The sequence below is a fragment of the Protopterus annectens genome, chromosome 16.part0 (genome assembly GCF_019279795.1).
Source record: "Protopterus annectens isolate FY-2018-M chromosome 16.part0, PAN1.0, whole genome shotgun sequence".
Classification (NCBI taxonomy): Eukaryota; Metazoa; Chordata; order Ceratodontiformes; family Protopteridae; genus Protopterus; species Protopterus annectens.
Window position 1 is genome coordinate 215,015,893 of NC_056750.1, and position 23,998 is coordinate 215,039,890.

Sequence of the window (23,998 nt, forward strand, 5' to 3'; positions counted from 1 at the left end):
TGTTAAATATTCTGTACCTATAGTTTACAAATTAGTAGAAGAAAGAGAATAATGCCATCATTATGCTTTTGAAATCCATTAAATACTTTTAGTGCTTTATGTCTCGGTAAATAATAAAAGCTTGCCACAGCTTGCATTGCTTTCACCCTTTTTACTGCAACTTTTATTTAAAGTTCTGTAATCCATTACACATCGATATATTTCACTGAACTATGCAACTGAAATGAAAATTTAGTATAAATATACATTCAACATTTGACTTTCAGCAAAGGTTTGACAAGATCTGTGTTGTCATTCTATTGATAGTCTGTGGATATAACATTATAAAATAGAATTATGTTACACTGTATTAATATTTTTTGCCAAACTGATCACTAGCAAGCCTTAAAGTTTTACTTCTTGCAATGTAAGTGGCTTGTTAAAGTAAGCTATAAAGTTTTCCTTTTAAAACAATAAAAGCTTCTTGTAGGATAAAATGAAAATTAAATGATTGCAGCACTTAAAAAAATTACAAACTATTATCTGTATAAATGGTACTTACTGGGTTCTACTTTTAGCCTTGTTCCTTCTCCAAATGTTAGTTTATTGATTGTACCTCACAGTGTTACATGTCATACAAAAAAACATAGCTCACTGCCCAGGGATCAACAGGTTTTAATATTTAGCTATATCCATTTTTTCTCCCTGTATGACATTCAACAATAGGAGTACATATTTTTTCTTTTCTTTTTTGAAATGTTAGTGTTTGACATCTGAACACTTCTGTTCCACTTTAGAAATGCCATAAATGTAATCAATACCATTTTGTTAATAAAGGCAGTTCTTTGCCAGTAATAATATGCTAATGCCCATAGAAGCAAACAAATGTATTTACTTATAGTATTGGACTTGCACTGTTACAAACAGGAGAAAGTGGTATTTCAGATTCCTGTAACAAAGTCACAGCACAGCAGTTAGCTATGCTGTGAAACATGGCTAAGGCAGGAAAACTGTAACAAAGACTGGAGTTTTGGTTATTCACTGCTGTACTGAATGCAAGTTCATTTTTCACAGAACTACTGTTAAACAAGTCAAAAGGTTATACATCAAAGACCCTCCTGTTCGATTTGCTTATAGAACATATTGTCAGCTTAAAATAATAGTTTCATTTAAAAATGTTAAAGGCAGTCATATGTAAGACATCAGGAATTATATGCTGCAGTAAAGTGTATCTTTTTCTCTCTCTTTGTATAATACATGTGTATGCATATAATGCATAGATGGTTGGATATACAGAACAACCCTGGGTTTAGAAGTAGTGAAACTTCAGCAATGCTTGCTTGTATCTTTTATCTTCATTATTTATGTATTCATACATTCTGCAGCATTATAAGGAAACCGTTTTCGAGGCTGTTGTTCTGAACTTCCACACTACAAGGAGAATGTCATTCATGTTCAATAAAGTTTGTTTCTATGGACTTTAAGCTTTTGCCAAATAAGAGTCAATCCTCAGCTATTATTTTCTGTTCAGTATAGTACACTGATAGCTTGTAACTTACATTACAAATCTTCCCTGCAGCTTTTAATTAATGTTCTGTCTCACTGAACTATGCCACTGGAAATGAAAATGAAATAAATTTCATTCCTTTTAGTATAAATATGCATTCACCAAATGATAAAGATATAACAAGACTCGCATTACTTTTCTCTCCTCCTTCTGTTGCTAGTCAGTGGATATAAAATTATAAAACACCAGTATTACGTTATGCTGTATTAATATGTTTTGTTCAAACTGATCACTATCTTGCCTTGAAATGTCACTTCTTGAAATGTAAGTTTGTTATCATAAGCTATAATGTTGTCTTTAAGACAAAAGCTTCTTGTAGGATAGAAGGAAGGTAACGTAATTACAGCACTTAAAGATTTAACAACTGCTTTTTATATAAATGGTACTTACTGGGTTCTACACTCAGCCTTGTTTCTTCTCCAAATATTAGTTTGTTGCTTCCACCGATAGCTCACAATATTACATCATAGAAAAAACATGACATTTTACAGCTCATTTTCTGTAGATTGGTGTTTTTTCTTAATATTTAAGTATAAACTTTTTTTAACCTGTCTCTCATTCAACAATAAGAGTATGCAATTTATGTGTTGAAATTGTAGTGTCTGAAATGTAAATATTTCAATTACACTTTAGAAACTTAATACATTTAATCAATGCCATTTTATTAATGAATGGTGGTCTTTGCCAGCAACAATATGCTAACATCCACAGAAAGAAATGTCTTTATTTATTTGTTTTTATCAGAATTTATTGTATTGGACCTGTACTGCTAATCTAGTGACAGACAGGAACAATGAAATTTCAGATTCCTGTAACAAAGTCACAACATAACAGTTAGCTGTGAAATATGACTTAGACAGGGATATTGTAACAAAATATTTGACTTAAGGTTATTCACTGTTGCACTGAATATCAATTAAGTTTTCACAGAACTACTGTTAAACAAGTAAAAAGCTAATATGTCACAGATTGTAATGTGCTTCTGCTTGGTTTGTTTGTTTGTAGACATATTGTCAGATTAAAGATAGTAATCCGTGTCAAACATTATGAAGTATACACAGCAGTAAAGTTAATCTCTCTCTGTGTATAACAGAGGTGTATGCATATAATGGATAGATACTGGGATATATAAAACAGCTCCTGGGTTTAAATGTGTCTAAACTTGAATAGTGTTAGCTTGTATCTTTGTAGACATCTTAACGTGTATTTATATGTTCTGAAGTATTGTAAGTCAATTGTTTTTGAGACTATTTTCCTGATTCCAGACTTTAAGGAGTATGACACACACTTTTGACAGAGTTTGTTTCTGTGCATTTTAAGCTTTTGCAAAATAAGACTGATAGTGTTTTGTGTTCAGTATATCACAATGATAGATTGTAACTTGTCATGTCACAAATCTTCACAAACTTTGCTGGTTTTAAGAATGGTTACTCACAGATCTGTGCAGTATTAATGTAATAACCAAAACGATCTTGAATAATATGGAATGTTTTCAGTAATGAGGCTTTATGAAATTCTCCATTGCCCTTAATGACAGTTTTTAATCAGATATCATCAATGTGCCTGCAAATGAATGTGTATATCAACAAAAAATAACCATGCACAAACACTAACAGCTAAAGAATATCACCTCTTACATGTCTTAATCATTTTATTTTTAATTCATTCACTTTTTACCTGTACTTGGAAATGCAGTGGCATCAATTTACAAAAAAGGTAACCTTATCATACATTGATATTTTAATAAATATCTTTAATTAGACTTAATCAAACTTGATACGTCATTTAGAGAAATTTCAGAGGTTTGCTTTAGGAAATGATGTAGTATTCCTTAATAATGCAAATGCTTGCCAAAGGATGCAAAGAAGGTGAGAAAATTAGAGCATATACATGTATTCAAAATTTGCAATAGAAATAGACTTACTAGGTTGCACTACTAGCTTTGGTCCTTCTGCAAATGACAGTCACAACTCACAGTATTATAACCTGAGAAAAAATATAATTTTACAGTGCCACAGCTCTGGGATTGATTGGTGTGAATATTTAATTATTCTGATCACTACAGTGAAATGCTTAATTAAATATATGCTAGTAAAATATATAAAATTAAACGATAGCTTTAAGAGTTATATATTTTTTTATGTTCCATACCAAGAATTGTGAACTCAGCCATCAGATTTTGTAAGGCTTGCACAATTAATATAAATTGTTTTGTTAATGAGGGATGATATTAGACTTTGAAAAGTGTGAATATGCATATAAATAAGTGATTCCTCTTCATATCTTTTGCAGAATATGAGTAAATTTCACATAAGAGTTGCCTTTTATAGAAAAAAAGAATTTTGCACAATGTAAGAAATACGTCAAGTGGATAAATTAAGAATATTTAAATTTTCCAGGTTGTATTTCAGTCATTACTAAAATATATTGATTTGTACTTACTGGTTTCAACAGAGATCTTGGTTCCCGCTCCAAATATTATTTTGTTAGCTGTGCCAGTCGCACAGCAGAATGTACCTTTACAAAAACTAAGATGATGGATTGCTACAAAACACATGCTACTTTTACACATCCATGCTTCAGGCTCTCAGGTACACAACACAAATAAACAGTACCTATGCCAGGACATATGTGAATTTAAGAACTAAACTGACATTTGGTGTACTTTGCATACTACATGTCAAGTCTCAGAATGCAAAAAAAAAATATATATATATATAATATTGCTAAGAAGGTTTAGCATTCCTGGAAGTAGACACACATTAAACACTTTAACTGCCATTAACCTTTTGTTTGTTTTCTTTCAGTGCACATTACCTAAAAGCTGCACCACCATGTAAAGCTATAGGTAGTAGTGTAACAGCTGAGCACGTTTATAAAATGATATAGTTAATCAAGGTGTTTTTTACACACAAACTGCAGTACACACACACATGCACACACACACACACACACACACACACACACACACACACACACACACACACACACACACACACACACACACACACACACACCTTATACAATTGTTTCTGGCTTCCAGATGTATTGAAACTTGAACTACATTATAATGAGTTCATGTGCTCTGAATATGCTTCTGTTGTTGCAGGTGTTTTTGGAAACTACTGCTGAGACTTCCATCACTGACTACAAATAATTTTTACTTCACGTATGGTGCAACTCATTTCCTCCACACTTTAAATTTGAAAGTAAGAGATATAATTAATAACATGCATTTTATATGTTGCTATGCTAAGCCATAAAAAACAAATAAAATTACATTTGCAGTCAGCATACTAGTTCACCTCATTGTAATATTTCACAAGTGCTTCTTTAAAGTCCAGCAAGTAATAGTTCTGTGTTATTTTACAGCAAATAATAATAATTGGAAAACTTATAATGACCAGGATCTTCAGTCTTCTTTGCTCATAGTGAAGCTTATTATTTTTAATTACACAGTAACACAGACATCTATATAAAATTAAGTCAACAAATAAGTGAATACAGCAATATGTACAAACCATAACTTGTTTGCATGCATTAAAAATGTTGTTGTGACTTACTTACCAGCTTCTACAGTAAGTTTTGTACCAGAACCAAAGGCAAGTTTGGCTACTGAGCTGCCTGTAATCACACAGCAATAAACTCCGTTACAAAAACTGGGTGTAGACTGAAATCTGCTGGATGCTGCTTATATATAGCAATGTTGAATCACTCCCCACCCCAGTTGAAGAAAAACACCTAAAAAGTATGCACTAGCTTATCTCACAGTGCTGTTTAAAAAATGCACATTAAAATGGCAAATTAGTTAAGTTACCACACTTAACTACTATTATTTATGTTTGTAGTTTTACTGTTTGTATTTTTACTGACTATTTTAATAATCTCAGAACTGTTTTCATAAGAAGAATGAGGTATATATAAACATTTACTGTTTAAAATAAGAACTTTACCATCTTCCATGGTATTTTTACGTCATTTACTGGCTAGAGATATTTTTGGTGGATACTATAAATGCAAAAAATGAAAAATTTAATTTTCATGCTAAGGTTCTTTATTGATATTTAACATTAATTGCCATTTTTAACTAGAAACAATGATAATCATAATACAATAAGGCATATATTACAGCAGTTAAATAGTGTAAATTAGATTTATTACAGATTCTAAATTTATATGTTTATTCACAGTACATTTACCATACTACTTTGGTTTAATAACTAGCTGTTTTTGTACCTAGCTTATTAATCTATATTCTTACATAATCAACTTTCTTCTTCATCTTCTTTTGGCTTTTCCCGGTTAGGGGTCACCACAGTGGATCACCTGTCCGCTCATAATTGGCAGTGCAGTTTTATGGTGTCAAGTTGCCAGCCCGGCTCCCAACCTTCCACAGAAGGCACACACAAGCACACACTCATGTCTAGGGCCAATTTAGAGTGTCCAATCCACCTACACCATTTCTTTGGAATGTGGGAAGAAAGCGGAGCACCCGGAGGAAACCCACATGACCAAAGTAGGACATGCAGACTCCGCACAGAAGGCACCCCAGCCGAGGATCGAACAGGAGAACCTCTTGCTGTGACACAGCAAGGCTAACCGCTGCACCACCGTGGCTGCCCCTTACATAATCACCTTTATATTTGGTAATTGCTTTAATGGTTTTAAACTGATCAGATTAAATAAGTCTACACATTTACAATATTTAGAAAACACTTTTACAAAAAATAGTTTTATTTTTAAAAGATTAACAAAATATATTTTTATGTATATGGAAGAGATGCATTTGATGTGAAATCTAGACACAAATTTAAAGAATATTCCAGGAATGATTTAAAAAAGTGCTTCCATTTTTCAGTTTTTCAGGTTTTCATACTATTATTCAATATTTCTTATTTTAAATGCATCCTCTAGTCTTTTATTGTGATGGGCAGAAACAAATTAAAAAACGAGAATTACATTATGCATTATATGTTATCTATTTGTTAACTAGGTAAGTGAACTTGATCAGTAAGGACCCTTTTCAGTCATGAACCAGGCTAGAATAGCAGTGGTAAATGCAATCTATATGAGACTTTAGAGTAGTGAATCAAATAGCATTTTTTGAAGTGGGAGGAATCAGATCACCCAAAGAAACACACAAAGACACAGGGAGAATATATAATTTCCCTGAACCTGTAAGGCAGTGATATTAAGTACTGAGTCATTATGCATCAAGACAGTTAAGGATATGGTTATTACTCACCTATAGCCAACCCAGTAGTAGTCCGTAGGTCAAAGGTTATTGGTTAATTGAATTACCAATTAAGGAAAAATAAAACAATAAATTTTGTATACACCTCTAATAAAAGTAATCATACTAACCACTGTGTGCAAAATATCTGTACATTAGATATGCTGTATCTATAAGGGGTCAAATTGTTGTTGCACTGGTCAGAGATACCTGGCTGCTAACTGACACTTTGTCCACACTGGCTTTGTTTTGCAATACCTCTGTTATTCCTTGGAAAGGCTAAAGTTAATCACCTTGTTAGGTAAGATACTTTTCTTTTCAAGGACTAGATAATAACTGAATAATTAGCTGTGTGTGGTGAATTATCGTTAAGTATAAGCTGATCATTCATCATTGTCTTGCTGTTAGCACAGGGAATTAAGGCCTGGAAATGAGTTTATTTGTGTTAACCAGACTTTGGTTCCCTCAGTCTTCATATACCTGCTGTGTGACTCTGAGCAAGTCACTTAACCAGACTGTGCTCCTGGGCTCAGGATGAGCCTGAAAACTGTCTCTGTTGAGCAATGCTCTACCCCAGATAACGAACAAATATATAAAATGAATATATACCCATAATGCTCTACCCAGACAACCAACAAATGTGTAAAATGAATATATACCCATAATGCTCTACCCCAGACAACAAACAAATATATAAAATGAATATATACCCATAATGCTCTACCCCAGACAACAAACTAATGTATAAAATTAATATATACCCATAATGACTCTTTGTGTACTGTTATAGCAAAATTTGAGTCTGTACTGACTACTACTTACTATGGTCCAGGTGACTGAAACTTCAAGCTGGAATAATACACCGAAGACACAACTAAACAGATGTGCGTTTGTGTGATGTCATTCTTTTGTGCCTTCATTTTCCTCATTGGGTATACAAGGTGGAACTCACATGTACCTGTGCTCGAACTCTGCCTGTCTAATTATGAAGAACGCAGTAACAATGTTTAAGAATAAGGTTTAACAAACAGTATTTGAGATTACTTTTTTTGCATTAACAGTTTGGTTTCAGTTCTGAAATCTTTGCAGTTTTCTGTCCCCAAGCATTGTGCCATTTTATTCCATCTTGAAGGCTATTGGCAGTGCAGACTACCTCTAGTAATACATGTCAGGACAGTTTGTTACTATCCTTGAAAGGTTCTGCTTAAAGAATCAGAGTCCCTTATGTTAGATTCAGATTGTGACCAGAAAATGAAAACATATTGCAGAACAACTGGAATTTGGAAGAATTTACTAGAAAAAAAAAAACACACACACACACACCATTGATGTCTTTTGTAATCTTGTAGCAGGAAAAGTAATAGTTTGGATTATTTTGTTATTAATACTGTCTCTAGATTTTGTATGGTAGATTTTCAATTCTGCAATATTGCAGCAGAAGGTGGTTATCAGAGGTTTCATCTCAACAACAGCTTGAGTTCATGATATATGCTGTATGCTGTGGCATGCTCATTTTAATTCATTCCACACATGTGCAACCTACATAAGCTGAAATGCCCTACATAGCTGCACAGACATGTCAAACATCACAGGATGTTCAGTATTCAAACCACTCACACAAATTCTTTTAAAATATTTGGTAACAAAACCAATTTGTGATAAAACCTTTAACAGTAAGTGAGTACTGTATTTTTATTTTGAATCTTAAGGCAACCTTTACACATATCCAACTCTGTATCACTCCAAACCCTACTTTATTTCCAGAGAGATAAACAAAACCACAAAATTCAGGAGGAGGGAGGACATATTTGCTACCCGAAGGATACTGTAACATCACTCACTTTAGCTTAAGCTTCCCTGCTTCCTTGAGCATAGTTTCAGTGTCGGGCAAGTAGAGGAAAACATATCTGTTCATAGGACAATATTACAAAATGTGTATTTGTAGAACCAGATATCATTGGAATATTTGTTCATAGGACAATATTACAAAATGTGTATTTGTAGAACCAGATATCACTGGATCTACCAACTCCACAATGACAAAGTAAATTTCCAGTCATCTACCACAAATATCTTTATTCATTTATTGTTATTTATTTACCGTTTGGTAACAGGATAGATGGACTGGTCCAGAGACTCTTTTTTTAGACATGACCCGGGCTACGAGGCAATAAACAATGTAAGGAAACTTAAGTTATATACTTCAAATATGATAGAATGTTTGGTTTACATAGTTATAAAAATTTAGAATGTTTCATATACAGTTATATATTTTTATAAAGTAGAATGTTATACAGTTCAGATGAAGAGCCTTCAACCCCTCCCCTTCCCCAAAAGGTGGCCATAAATGCCACCAGTAAGACTCTTGGTCACCACTGCTGTAGACACAACAGTTAGTGTCATGGCTGGTGCAGAGTGTGGTGGTCATTTCTGTAAAACTGCCTGCATCACAACTGATGTGGTAGAAAAAGGCAATAAATGAAGGAAAAACCAAACGGCTAAGCAAATGATTAATTAAATAAATCATACAGTACATTAGTAATGTGTGTACTCTTTAGTAAAACAGTAAAATGGTACATTACTGTCAGAAATACATTGCATTTATCCTGCTATCTGGACAGCTGTATTGCCTCACTTGACACATCAGCCATGTTGTTTGTATCTCCTGTGCTGCTGCAGAACATAAAGCAGACGGTACTCAGTACTCGGTCCAGTATGCTCCTGACAACAGAAAGCAACTACAGGTACAGGTGCTAGTCCAAATGCACATGCCAAACCAAGAGCAGAATGTTTACAATAATAAGGTGTCTCCCTCTCTCTAATCTCTGCCTCTCATTGGCAGAGCACATCAGCGTGCTGCTTATGCAGGTCACTATACTTGCACCTACACTGTTCACAAGATTAGCTGATGTCAATGGCAACCAATAGCAGAATGTTTACAATAATAAGGTGTCTCCTCTCTAATCTCTGCCTCCCATTGGTGGAACAGGTCTGGCTGGTGCTTATGCAGATTACTATAGTTGTACCTACACTGTTCACAAGATTAGCTGATGCCAGTGGCAACCAATAGCAGAATGTTTACAATAATAAGGTGTCTCCTTCTCTCTAATCTCTGCCTCCCATTGGTGGAACAGGTCTGGCTGGTGCTTATGCAGATCACTATACTTGTACCTACGCTGTTCACAAGATCAGCTATTGCCAGTGGCAACCAATAGCAGAATGTTTACAATAATACGGTGTCTCCCTCCCTCTCTCTAATCTCTGCCTCCCATTGGCAGAGCAGGTCTGAGTGCTGCCTATGTAGGTCACTATGCTCATACCTACACTGTTTACAAGATTAGCTGATGCCAGTGGCATCAGACAAAACCCACCAAGCTGATGCCAGACATCAATTTTAAAAAGGGATTTCCTGTACTCCCCATCAGGAACTCCTTATGGTCCCTGTGCAGTAGGTGAAGGAAGATTTTGCGGTCCTGCTATACCATGAGGTAGCCCTGCCAGACTCAGTGTCTCCTGATGCCATGTCTGCTGTCTAGGTCTAGGAAAGGAATGGTAGCTGGAGCAAGGAGACATGGTATACGTTAAGAACAGACTGATGCACGTGGTCAGTAGTGCAATAGAAAGTGACAGTAGTGTGACTAGCCTTTGCAGCTGTCATCTAAGAATGGAAATGGGCAGACATAAGCATTGCTACATGACATATGGCTGATGAAGCATTAGATTCTGAGCATGATTCAGACCCAGTTGCACAAGGTTCCCTCATTAGTGTAATTTCTATTTCATAAAGCCCATTTTAGTGTAATAAAAAAGCCATCACCATATTTCCAAATGCTTTGTTACAGAAAACAGCTTAGAGAATTTGAATGTAGATGATAGCAGAGGGTAGTGTCATATAAGCAAACTGGCAGCTGATAATGAATCTCAGGACAGCAGTGACCATACGTGAGTCCATGGAATCAGCATGCACAGAAACACAACTGGAGAAGAATATATGCTTCTCCACTGTTACATGATCTTAGAGCTGGAGAGACCACAGAAGTTCCTCACCAGGAGAATAAAAGGCCTCAAACACCTACCCTACACGGATAGGCTAAAAGCCCCGTCCCTCAACTCAGTTCCATACAGATGACAGATGACCTCTGTCTTGCATACAAAGCAATCCACCTTGATGGGACTGCTGCATATCCGCAAGTCAAGCTCCACTCGAGCAACCCATATGCATGAGCTCAGCCTGGTCTGTGATATAAATAGGACTTGTTGGCGGGACAGATTTGTGTCCCAGAGACTCCCCCATCTGTGGAATAGACTCCCTCTCCATGTCAAGCAAAGTACCTTATTGTCCCTTTTTTAATCATAACCTGTATAACTGGATGGGAAACAGAAAATACATCCCTGGGATTCCACCCATGTCCCTGCTGGACAGGGGCTCTGGGTGCTGACTTGTCTAAACATGGCTAAACTCTTGGCTAGGCTTATAAGGGTCTGAGGGCCAATAGACTAGTAACCTCCTATCATCCTGTGATCCTACATATTAAGCTGTGGAGATTTATTTTCTTTGTTTTGCTTCAAAAGTTGAGAGAATATGCAATTGATTACTGAAGTTTGATGGTATTTGTTCCAATAAATCTATGTTTCTTGGAAATGTCATAAAGACTTTTCTCAAAAAAAAAAAACATGCTCAAAAATAAAAATAATGTGAGAGATCAAGATATCAGAATTGGACAATGCAAGATGACTGGGTCAGGGCAAATACAGTGACACATTATTTTCACTAAAAGAATGGTGTATGATTGGCTCAGCTTTCTGTGCAGGTCATAGAGTTATAATAGGGACTGAAATGAAGAATGCATTGGAGAGGCATACGACTATTCCTGGAATTCAATTACAAGCATGTAGAGCTTGTACTAAGCCTGCACAATTACTTCAAGTATACATGATGGGCAGCAGTGCTCACTGAGTATGCATGATGGACAGCAGCGCTCACTGAGTATGCATGATGGACAGCAGCACTCACTGAGTATGCATGATGGGCAGCAGTGCTCACTGAGTATGCATGATGGACAGCAGCGCTCACTGAGTATGCATGATGGACAGCAGTGCTCACTGAGTATGCATGATGGGCAGCAGTGCTCACTGAGTATGCATGATGGGCAGCAGTGCTCACTGAGTATGCATGATGGACAGCAGCGCTCACTGAGTATGCATGATGGACAGCAGCACTCACTGAGTATGCATGATGGGCAGCAGTGCTCACTGAGTATGCATGATGGGCAGCAGTGCTCACTGAGTATGCATGATGGGCAGCAGTGCTCACTGAGTATGCATGATGGGCAGCAGTGCTCACTGAGTATGCATGATGGGCAGTAGTGATGGGCAGTGCTCACTGAGTATGCATGCTGCTAAGAAAACATCCACATTTATCAGCATCTTTTCGTGGCCAGCAGAAGTGTTAATGGCCACAAAAAGGTGCACAGAAGCTCACACAAGAGGTGTAAACAAAATGGTTTGCAGAAATGCTAATGTAGTAAGTGAGTATGTACAGACAGTTAATACTAAACAAGGGCACGTTTATTGACAGACCTAATGAGGAAGTTAAATGTGGAGGCAGTGCACAAAATACAATAGGATTTGTGCAGAAATAGGAAACAGGTGAAGTTAAATAGGGAAAATGTGCTTAGATAATTCAGTAAAATGTGCTTATTTCTCAAAAAACATTTTAACATAAATACTTTCATATTGATGTAATAATGATTGACCCATGCACATAAATAAAAATGGACAAGCTAACAAAGGATGTAGAAGGACAGAAAGCAACATTGTGGGAGTACATGTAAAATAAATGTTAACAAAATGCCGAGTTGAGATAACAGCAAGGACACTAGACACATTAGGGGCTGTTTGCATATGCTACTGTTATTGCATATGTATATACAGGGAAACTGTTAGTGGTAACTGACACTACTGATGTAATGTCCACTTCAGCTTGTATAAACAAGAAGAAATTAACCCTGCATATGTTGTGTCATGCACATCTGAAAGGGATATATCTTTGTCATATGTTGCCACTTGCAGCCATAGAAAGGGTGTGGTATATTACCTTTACACATGGTTAAGAGAAGCATCTGTTTAATATGTGTGTAAATTTTAAACAGTAATGTAATAGGATACATAAGTGACAAATTACATTGCATATCTTATGACATTTATTACTTCAGTGCTCCATTGGTAAATGGCTCTTGTCTGCTTCATGATTGTACTAGCAAGCTTACAGGGAATTACAGTGAACACTACCATAACAGCAAGTAAACAACACAAATACACAAGAAAGTCTCATTAACACAGGACCAGTAACACTTTCTGATGATCTTGTAGCATGCCATACAGTAAGAAATGTTTGGTAAGCCCTCATGTCCTATAAAGCTCTACAGTGTGAAAAAAAGAATTATAGTAATACATAAATGCTTGGATGAAGACACATAATACAGAGCATTATTATTTGGAACATAAGTAATACCTGTGAACAATCAATTGCATATTCAGAATTTGCATCTCTCCAGAATCAAACACATGCCATGACACATATCAGAATGGTGTGTATCAATCATTCACACCAGAGAAAGAGGCGTCTTGATTGTGTCATGAAGAACACCCTTGAAGGGCTTATATCAGTTTGCTATTGTATTGGGTATGGATCCCCTAAATTTGAGCATGACTCCTTAAAAATGTAGCCCTCTGACTGAGCCATAACTACTTTCTTTGTCTAAACCACGCCTGTATGACACAGTTATTTGACAGACAGACAGATTATACCAGATTCAAACCCCTGCCTACTATACTAGGCACTCTACAGAGCTGTGTGTTGACTACACCTGCCACAGGAGATAGCAGTAGAGCTTTTCACAAATAACTGAAATTACTGAAGTAAGAAAGGAGTTTTGATGTTATTGTGTACAATATTAATTTGTCAGATTGATGAAAAGGGGGCACTACTATTAATGTATGAACAGTCCAGTATCAATGTTGCTTGACCTAGTAAACTTTTCCATCCACATTGTTTTTTACATATACACAGTCCTAGAAACTAACCACACTCCATCTGTGCAGACATGCTATACAAGTCATTACTCACTGAATGTGCCACAGGAGCATTCACACCATGACTTACTAAGACAACAACATAGAGATCATTGTCTCATTTCATCATGCCAGAGGAGAAGGCTTGCTACCACTCTTATGTAAGGATAATTTCTTTAAAATGTCATCATCACTCTTAAATAAAGCATTTCTCTGTGAAAAATGAGCAGAAGTACTAGTAAGAGGGATTCCCAAGCTACACATGCACACAGCAGATATCTGCGTAACAGTTTTGTTATATACATGTACATTGACATACCTCTACTACTGCTCCCAGAGGGTATCATTGCACCAGCAGCCAGGGGAGAGCTACCTGACACAGGTGGAGCAGGTAAGGCAGGCGCTGTGGTCACAATGCTGACATGCTGTGAACCAGATGGGCTGGATCTCTGCGCTACCTGTAGTCAGCTGTGGAGGTATGGCAGCCTGAACTACAGTGATCTGCCTACCTCCCTGTGCTGATGGTCAGTTTGTTTTCAGCATTAATATATGGGTCTACTTCAGATAATTGAAATTTCACTTACCTGAAACACACTTAATTGAGACAAAAATACCAAATGTTCAAATAAGTGAAAGCTCACACCACTGGATTTTTACACAGTGAATGGAGGCAGTTAGCCAAAATTTAATCAACAGGCACAACTCAGTATGTCAAATCTAGCCAGGTGGGATGCTACACCCCCCCCCCCCCACAACCACATTAACTAAATATACCAACTCCAAGATTGTACTACAGTGGAGAAAAGGACAAATTTCTCCATGCTAGCAAACTGCCTCCATTCTGTGTAGAAATCTGGTGATGTGAACATTGCTTAATTGAACGGTGTTTTCATCTTAATTAAGTGGGTATCGGGTAAGTGAAATTTTGATTATTTGATAGGGACCCATATATATATATATATATATATATATATATATATATATATATATATATATATATATAAAATCAAAGTTTTAAAACACTGAACATACAAGAAAAAAAATAAAAACAAAAAAACTTTTTTTTTACATTTTTGCTTGGGGCAAGCCCCCCTGCTCCCCCCCACATCCCCTGAAAATTAAATATACCAACTCCAAGATCACACTACAGTGAGGAAAAGGATGGATTTTCCAATCCACTCTGTACTGCGATCTCCATTCATAATGTCTGATGTTTCAAAACTTTGATCATATGGTCTCGATTATATGAATTTCCAAGTTTTGAAACCTCAGTCATATGATATGGATCCATATATATATATATATATATATATATATATATATATATATATATATCAAGAGAGAGGTAGGGTAGGAAGACAAAAAGAGAGAATTAGATCAATGGCATGTCACATTATTTATTTTATTATTTCAATGCTTAAGCCAGGTAAAGCATTAACGTGTCATAAAATCAATCACTATGACATGATATGACAAATGCGACATTTATTTGACTATGCCATCTCAGAGATATACTTTCAAAGTTAACAATTGCATTTGCAAATGTTGAATTGTTAATGTCATGCAGTACTGCAGTTAACAAGTTATAAATACTATCCTGTTATAAAATCTAATGTCTGTTTCTGGGTAATGAGCCCACACACAGTTAAGGGGGTCTACTCATTGCCTAATGCAATCCCCTCCCCAAGAGATATTGCTGCAGGCATGTATGCTTCATATAGAAATCGAGGTATTCCTGCTCAAGATGACATAGAGTAAAAGTAATGTCTTTCGGCTTTTCCCGGTTAGGGTTCGCCACAGCGGAACTCCGGTCCGCTAAGGACTTGCAGTGGATTTTTATGGTGCCGAGTTGCCAGCCCGATGCTCAACCTTCAAGGAAGACACCCATTCATGCATGTACCTACCTGCATGTCTTTAACATCACTCAACCGTGGGGAGAACATGCAGACTCCACACAGAAGGTGCTCCAGCCAAGAATCGAATGAGAGAACCTCTTGCTGTGAGGTGACAATGCTAACCACTGCACCACCACGGCACCAAGATGACATAGAATGATAGACTGAAAATACTTGTCTGCTTTGCATTCAGACCTGATGCATACTTAACCCCCTACCTCTCTGAGGTGAGTTAGTATCTCCTGATGCACCTCACAGTTTCTGCTGTCTGTTCTACATCTGTACAGTAGAGAAAAGAAAAAAGATATGAAATAACTGGCTTGGCTGGCTAATCAATGGTATATCATATACAGTTGATGGGTCACTATTCTTATACAAGTGAAGGGTGTTTGCAGTCTTAAATTCATCCTCCCATTGGCTCAGGAGGTCCTGCTTGCACCTCTTCATGTCCCTAGAGTGGTGGTGATGATAGTTACCCAGTGCTTGGTATGCCATTTACACTGGAGACAACCTTTGCCAAGTTATTCCAAGCCTTAGCCTTTACGGAGACCCGTTATAATCCCCTGGCAGCAGGCTACAGCTGTAAAGCTTGATGAGAAATGCCAAAAAAAAAATCTTGAACTCCTCAACAGCTCACCTTTGTGATCTAAATGAAACATCATTCTCACCTTTGCAGCCACGTCTACAGAAGTCAAGCTAGAAATATATGTCTAAACTGGTGCCCAATTGAGATTTCACATGTAACAGCCTGCGTGCAAAGATGCAAAGCTTTGCCAGCTGCATTTCTACAACTGAAAGCATGACTATGGCTTGGCAGACACATTGGCAGTGATTACATCAAGAAACATGGAAGGTGTGAAATATGGCAGTGTGATTTGGCCAGATGTAATGCTCAACCTAATGACACATATTCCAGTGTCAAAAACTGAAATGCTGTATGGTGTTTGTTATAATCATTGTTGGTTGGAGGGAAAATGGTATGAGTTGTGACATAACGAGAATTTGAGACTTAAACAGTAGTAAGACTGAGTGTACCACCTCGGAAAAAGAAGGATACAATGTTAAACTTTGCTAAGTGCCACAGGAGAAATTACTTTCTAATATAGTAGTTAGAGACATACTAATTTAAGAATGAATGGAGAGATACTTAAGAGATGTTTGCATATGTGATGTTAAGCAGTCATTTGACTGCATTTCTATGTAAAAGGCAGTAGTTGTGTTTTTTCAGATGCCTGGAGTTGCATGACCTGAATAATACAGGTTGGGATATATTACATACGTACTTCATAAAACATACTGTCCTAAACACATACTTATGATATATGATGAGTCATAATAATTATAAAAAAACTATTGTGCACATCATACCAATGCAAGTGCACTTTAAGTATCATGACTGTTATGTTTAACATACTTTACACACATTATAGTTGGTTTATGTAGCAAGCGTTAATGATACATTTGCAGTCAACATAGTTATAATACTCATTTTTATTTATCGTTACACTCCTGATCAAACTGTTGTGGCAAATGGCATTCTGACCCCTCTGTAAAAGTATCTGTGAAATGGATTTGAGCCCTACATCATCCTTCAGCTTTCTCTAAACTCAGTTGACTTACACTTTGTGCCATAGAGCAAGGTAGCTGACAAGTGCATTTTCTTTACTGATTACAATTCATGGCCATACACTGGCACCTTGGTTGTTTTGTGCCACAGATGGCATCCAGAATTAAATGTTTCACTTGTTTCCTTTGGCCATGAACCATGTTTGTATGCTGCTGAGCAGTGCTGAAATGCAAAAGGCAATAAAAAAAATAAAATATTTTACACAGAAATTATGTTTCAAACTAACACAATTAAAGGATAAATCTGGCAAGGAACACAACACTTACGTCATAAACACGACACATCATTCTTTTCACATCTGGTTGCTACAACACAAGTAGCACTTATGCTACACATTAACAGGATTTTGTGTAATGACAATTGTCCAGAAAGAGGACACACAAAGAAGTACAGGAGGTCATTCCTTACACAGTGTATACAATTAGGAAGAAGAAAAAATTAGATTACATATACTCAGGATGTGACATTGTATCAGTTCAAATTAAAGGTGCAACATGACCAAGTTCTGAAAGTTGTCCTTTGTAATTTGTCAGTAGATATGTGGATAAATGGGATATTGGCAAGAGTTAAGCAAATATTTGCTCCCACAATAATAAAACATATTTGCAACACTACAGCTGTTTTCTTCACTTTATTTTGTGAGCATCAGTCCCTTATCTATGTTATTCTAACAATAATGCAACCTCATTTCCATTGCTTTAGATATCTGTTTCAATGAGTAATCTAGTTCCTTAGAATTGTAGACAAAGTTTTACTCAGAGGCACAAAGTGCAGTCATAACCACTTCATAAATGTTTCTGTCCTAAGCCAGTGAATGAAATCATATACTATTTGTTAAGCCTATTCCTGACACATCCTTGGTAAGTGTACGTCAAAGAAGACAGACTGTGAAAATCTTGATTTATCAGGATAATCATTCACACTTGCAAGCCCTTAGCAAGTAACACTCATCAATGCTTGTCCTTTCATGCTAGTGTCTGTGCACAGAGTTGTGTAGGTGCTTACGTGATATTTACCTATTTTGCTTTTAGTGCAGATTGTGGAATCCATGGATGCTGATGAGTTCACACCTGATTTGTATATTCTCAATGCTCAGAGGTCTAAATCTGCAATATATAAAGCTGATTGTGTGGGTAAGGAACTTGTATCATAGTAGGGAAAAGTGTTTGGCTCTAGAAAGCTTGATACTGCTAATTAACTTTCAAAAGTTGTATCTAGTTTGCCAACTGACTTGTTAAAAAGGTATATTGGTATTTTTTATAAATTGATTTATTTTAAAATTGTTGATGGATTTCGTTTCACAATACCCCAATTTGTTTACTGTCTGCATTGTTTGTCCATTGCTGTTGGCATAGTCATATATATCAGTTATTGATTTGCATTAAAATGCTTCGAAAGAATGTTACCAGCCATTATGGAAACATTTCTCTGGGAATAAAAACAGTTATTGCAGAAGAGTGTTGTATCACTTAATAGCAATGCCAGGGATTTTACATTTGTAGCCCAACAAATGATTTAAGCCTGTGATATCTGCCTGCCCACCACACAAGTGGATATCCAATGAAATTTCTATCCATTTATACTTGAAAAGTATACATTATTTATGTTAATACTGCAATATAATAAAGAGTTACACAACTGTACCCGGCACTACAACAACATGGCTCATTCCTCTTAGACAAAAGCACAGGTGACAAGTCCTCCCATTAACATATACTTGTGCAAATGATTCTACCACTGGCCTGATCACTTTTTATGTCCATAGAATCATAGGAGATTACTAGGCTATTGACCCAGAGGTCATTTTAAGCCTAGCCGTTTCAACCCAATGTAATACGGTAGAGGTACTAGTCAGTATCCAATATTGCATTTAGTGATGACTGCCCATGTCCAGAAGGGTTGTGAGCACTATCCTTGGTAAGAATTTATGGTGCCTCATCCACTCATCCAGGTTCCTCTTGAACAGTGCCATGGAGGTGCTCTGTTTCACATGAATTTGTAGCCTGTTCTGAAGACGTGGCAGTTGCTGGGAGATAAATCTGTCCCTCCAGCATGTTCTGTTTAAGTCACAGGCCATATTTAAATTCCTGGAATGGGTAGTCCTAGACCCATTTGATTTACAGATGTGCAACAAGTTCATTAGGTTTGGGTCTTGGGTTGTTCTGTAGGCCAGGCATAAGTCTCTCCTAACTGCCCCATCGCCATTTTAAGCCTAGCTAATTATCCCTTGTGAGACTCAAACCCTGCACCTTGTGTTTGTAAGACAAATACCTTAACCATTAGGCCACCCTCCCAACCTTCTCCCGTAAGAAGTCTATATTATAAGGCATATAGTGACAGGGGTTTTAGTTGGTCTATGTAAGGCACATACTGGAGGCAGTTGATCTTCCTTGTTAGAAACCTCTGAGGTCTCTCTAATTGCTGTAGATGCTTAGTACGTCACATACCAAATGGGGTATTATACTCAATTATGGGCTGGATAAGCGCCAAGTATAGGGGAGGCTTATAACTTCTTTTGCTCTTGAGATGATGCCTTTACTAATCAAGTGAGCTGCATGGAAAGCTTTCCTTACAATGGTAGACACATGGAGGTTGAAGTTAAGGTCGTGGTCAACCTGTGATCCCAGGTCCCTTACCATGTCATGGGGTACTTAGGGTATTGTTATTGATTTGACAGTGTGAAGGGACATTCTCTGTGCTGAAGGGAATGATGATGCATTTCTTTGCATTCAGTTTGAGACTGTGACTAATACACAAGCCGGTGGTCTGTGTGAGATCATCCTGGAGTATACTGACATCATTTGGTGATTCAGTGAGTGCACCTAGTTTGCAGTCATCTGCAGACTTGGTCAGCCACAACCCTTTAGTTTTGACCTGAACATCTGAGAAGTATATACAAAACAGTAGGGGCCCAGCACTGACCCCTGTGGCACCCACTGGTAACAGGCCTGCTGATTGATCTGGAGTCACCTCCTTTGATAGTGTGTGTCCAGTTTGTGAGCCAGTTGGCAACCCATCTTGCAACAAAGGGGTTTACACTCAGTTTGCTGTTTATCGGTAATGCTTGAATGTAGGATTGTTTTGAAAGCCTTTTCCAAGTCAAAGTATGCTGTGTGCACAGATTTACCCTTATCAATGGCCTTGGTCACACTTTCAAAGAAATCCACCAGATTTAACAGGCAGGATCTGCCCTTCACAAAGCTGAATTGAGTAGGGTCCAGGGTGTGGCGGTCATCTATGTCTTTATTTATGAGATCCATAATAATACATTCTATGGCCTTAGAGATGAGGCTGGTCAGGCTTATGGGTCTGTAATTCCTTGGGTCTGTTGCTAGGCCACCTTTGTGGAGGGGAATAACTGTAACTGTTCACCATGTGGTTAGGCTATGATTGAAAAGGGTACGTATTGGTGGTGATAGTTCATGTTTTGGCCTGTTTAGAAGACAACCTGGGATGTCTTCTGGTCCCATAGAAGCCATGTTATTTGCCTTGGACAGAGTTTTGAGGACCTGCTCTTCAGATAGGTAAGGTGGGGGGGGGGTTTGGAGGAGGTTTGTTGTAAGTTAGGAGGGGATACTGCAGTGAAATTTTCACCAAACCTATCCACTAGCAAGTTCGCTATCTCTGTGGAGTCAGTGTTTGTGTTACCATAGGCCACCAGTTATGCACATGCTTGGGCCCTACCCTTTAAGATACATACATAGCTGTAAAAGGCCTTATGATTATCCTTAGCAGTACTTGCTAGGTTTCTCTCAAAGGAGCTCTTGGATGATTTGACAAGTTCTCATATTTGCCTGTTAAGGCTGAGGAGGGTGCTTTTCCATTGTTGGGTCTTTGTCTTTGTTTTCTTAGACAGCAACATTTTGCATTTATTGTAGAGTTTGTTGATGCTGGAAGTCCACCATGGCAGTTTGATTTTACTTGGGGCTTTGGCTTTGATTCTAACTGGTACAGCTAAGTTTATACACTTATGCAAGTGATTGTACAGGTCTTTAGTATAAGCTTTGGCATAGTTACCACTTTCAGCTTGGGGTGGGGCTTGGAATGCATTTATACCTTCACCTAGGAGGGTATAGTTTGCCTTGGTAAAGTTTTTAGTCTGATTTCACCCTTTGTGAGTTCTGGTGTTAGTGTCAGTTTGAGGGTTACTGATTTGTGGTCGGTTTTAAATAATGAGGGTCTAACAGTTGCAGCAGTGCACCTGTTTGACATGTTGGTGAGGACCACATCTAGAATGTTTGTTCCTCTTGTTGGGGTATGGAAAACTTTCTCCAGGAAATTTGAATTCACAAAGTCAAGGAACTTTTTTGCTAGCATGTTTGGGCTAGAGCAGGTTTCCCAGTTGATGGTGGGATAATTGAAATCTCCCGTAACCAGTGTGTTCGGTAAAATTTGCATTGTCTTTAGTTTGGTTAAGTAGGCATCATGGGTGTCATGACCCATGGAGGGGGATCTATAACTGGCTAGGACTTGAATGGGGGTCTTACCCAGTGTAACCTGGTCCTGGAGTAACTCCATGGAGTTGTCCACTCTAACTAGACATGAGGTGATTTTATCTCTAATATAGATTGAAACACCACCTCCTTTGGTTTTCACGTGTTCCTTTTGCTATCTAAAGGTGTGGAAGGCATTGCAGCCTTGCAGGGCTGGGGTACTCTCTGAGGCCTTAAACCATGTTTCTGTGACTGCACAGACATCTGCATCTTCTAGGGATAGAAGTGCTTCAAGGGAGTATAATTTTTGGTTTAAGCTCCTAGCATTTAGCAACATGACCTGTATTTTATTCTGAATGGTTAATTTCATGTCAGTAATGTTGTTTTCGAGACCTTGCCTAAAAAACACTATGGGGGTGGCATGAGCCTTTGCCACTAGCTGAAAGCCTAGGGGTGCCAGGTGCAAACTGTCTCTGGCAAAGCAGCAAGGTTTGTCGACCATGGCTTCCCTGGAAGACAGGAAATGTATTCCCTTGGAATGACACCAAAAACTAAGCCAATTAATGAAATTAATAATTGTTTATAGGTGAGGGTAGTATGCTGCTCAGTGCTAGGTACATACCTGCCTGGGACACATACTCAGAGAGCTTGACCATGTCTTTCTTCATATAGTCCAGTGAGGTACGCCTCAGGTCATTCACAATAACATGAACTATGGCAGAGTTATAACTGTACTTGTTGCTGAGAGACCTGAGTACATGCGTGATTTGGTGAATTCTGGCACCAGACAGGCAGCTGACTGTGACTTTCTCCTTGTCCAACCTGGTGAGTGGGACATCCATGTGTCTCACTATTGAGTCTCCAATGACAAGAAAACTTGTTTTTTAAGTGTTATGCCTTACGGGCTTGGTAGGTGAGACACTGGTGTTGCTATGTGTCATGGGTGCTGTGGAGACTGTGTTAGCTGTAGCAGACTTGTGTTTTGGAGGTATCTGGTGTTTTGGTAAGTTTTTTGAGAGAACCTCCATGTATATGAATTTATGTGATTGATGCGTACTATATCTCTGAGTTGTGGTATGTGTATAAGTAGTGGTACTATGTGAATATGTAGTGATGCGTGAGTTGACAACCTTCTCCGTGTTACTGTTCTGAGTGAGAGAGAACATAGATTCTAGATTCTTGGTGTAAATATATCTGTCACAATCTGTACTAGAGTGTATTATTAGGGGAGGGTTGTCTGTGTACTGATGCAATTGCTACACTGCCTCAAGAGACCCAAGTCAACAAGGTTGGCAGAAGAAATAAGGGTAGTCCAACTGTCCATAATGCTAGGTTGAAGACTGTTGACTGTTGTCACCTAGAGGTGGCTTTTTAGAAACAATCACAGAGAAGCAAATAGATATTTCTGTCTGGGTTTTAAGGGAAAATGTGTTGAATTAAACTGTCTGGCTTTGGTGCACTATTTTGCGGCAGTCTGTGGTGCTGCATGGCTCACAAACAGGCACAAACCTGCTCAGATGCAGGGTCTAAATACCAGATGCTAAAACCTGAAAAAAAAAATAAAACTGTCAAAATTCAAAAGGACCAGTGAAGATGTTTATTCTAAGCCCTAGACCAGCCTCCCCTTACTAGTCAAGTGCCAATCAAACACAATTCTCTCACAAAAGTGCAGACAGGCCCCTTCCAATCTGTGATGGGCTGGAAAATGTGCTCAGAACAAATAATCCGCTACAAACAGTTCCAGAAGCAGCAGGCCTGGATCTGGTCTATGTTACAGCTACCAGCTACCCTAGTTTCAGTGGGAAACACTAGAGAATATTTAAAACAGCAGAAAATCAGCCAGGAGGCTTTAAGGAATGATTTAAACAGTTAACAGATCAGTTAATTCAGTAGTTCATAAAGGTTAATTATGGCGGCAGCAATCCATAGCATTTTTTCTAAGTGTAATAGTGACTGTATTCCAAAGAGTTTGGATTTCAGGGCAAAAGGAAGCGCTGCGTGTACACAATTGCTTTACACTGCAAACAATAGAATAACTAAGTGTAGGTGTTTATGAATCCTGCACCATCTTTCTAAGAACTGACAGAATGATGTTAGTAGGTAGGCAGTATTTGTATTGTATCCTTTACATTATTGACAAATTATGAGGGCTTTATTGCCCTCATTTGCCACAGAAATATGTTTTAGGTA

The 23,998-nt window shown here is 37.6% G+C and overlaps 1 gene segment (V, D, J or C); it reads right to left on the reverse strand.

The window, feature by feature from the left end:
- Nucleotides 1-17,646, reverse strand: part of LOC122790556 — a 169,687-nt gene extending 152,041 nt beyond the window's left edge. The window contains 3 exon segments of the C gene segment in view: nucleotides 5,114-5,191; nucleotides 17,437-17,537; nucleotides 17,642-17,646. Of these exon segments, the coding sequence occupies nucleotides 5,114-5,191; nucleotides 17,437-17,537; nucleotides 17,642-17,646 (184 nt within the window).
- Between the last annotated feature and the right edge of the window lie 6,352 nt (nucleotides 17,647-23,998).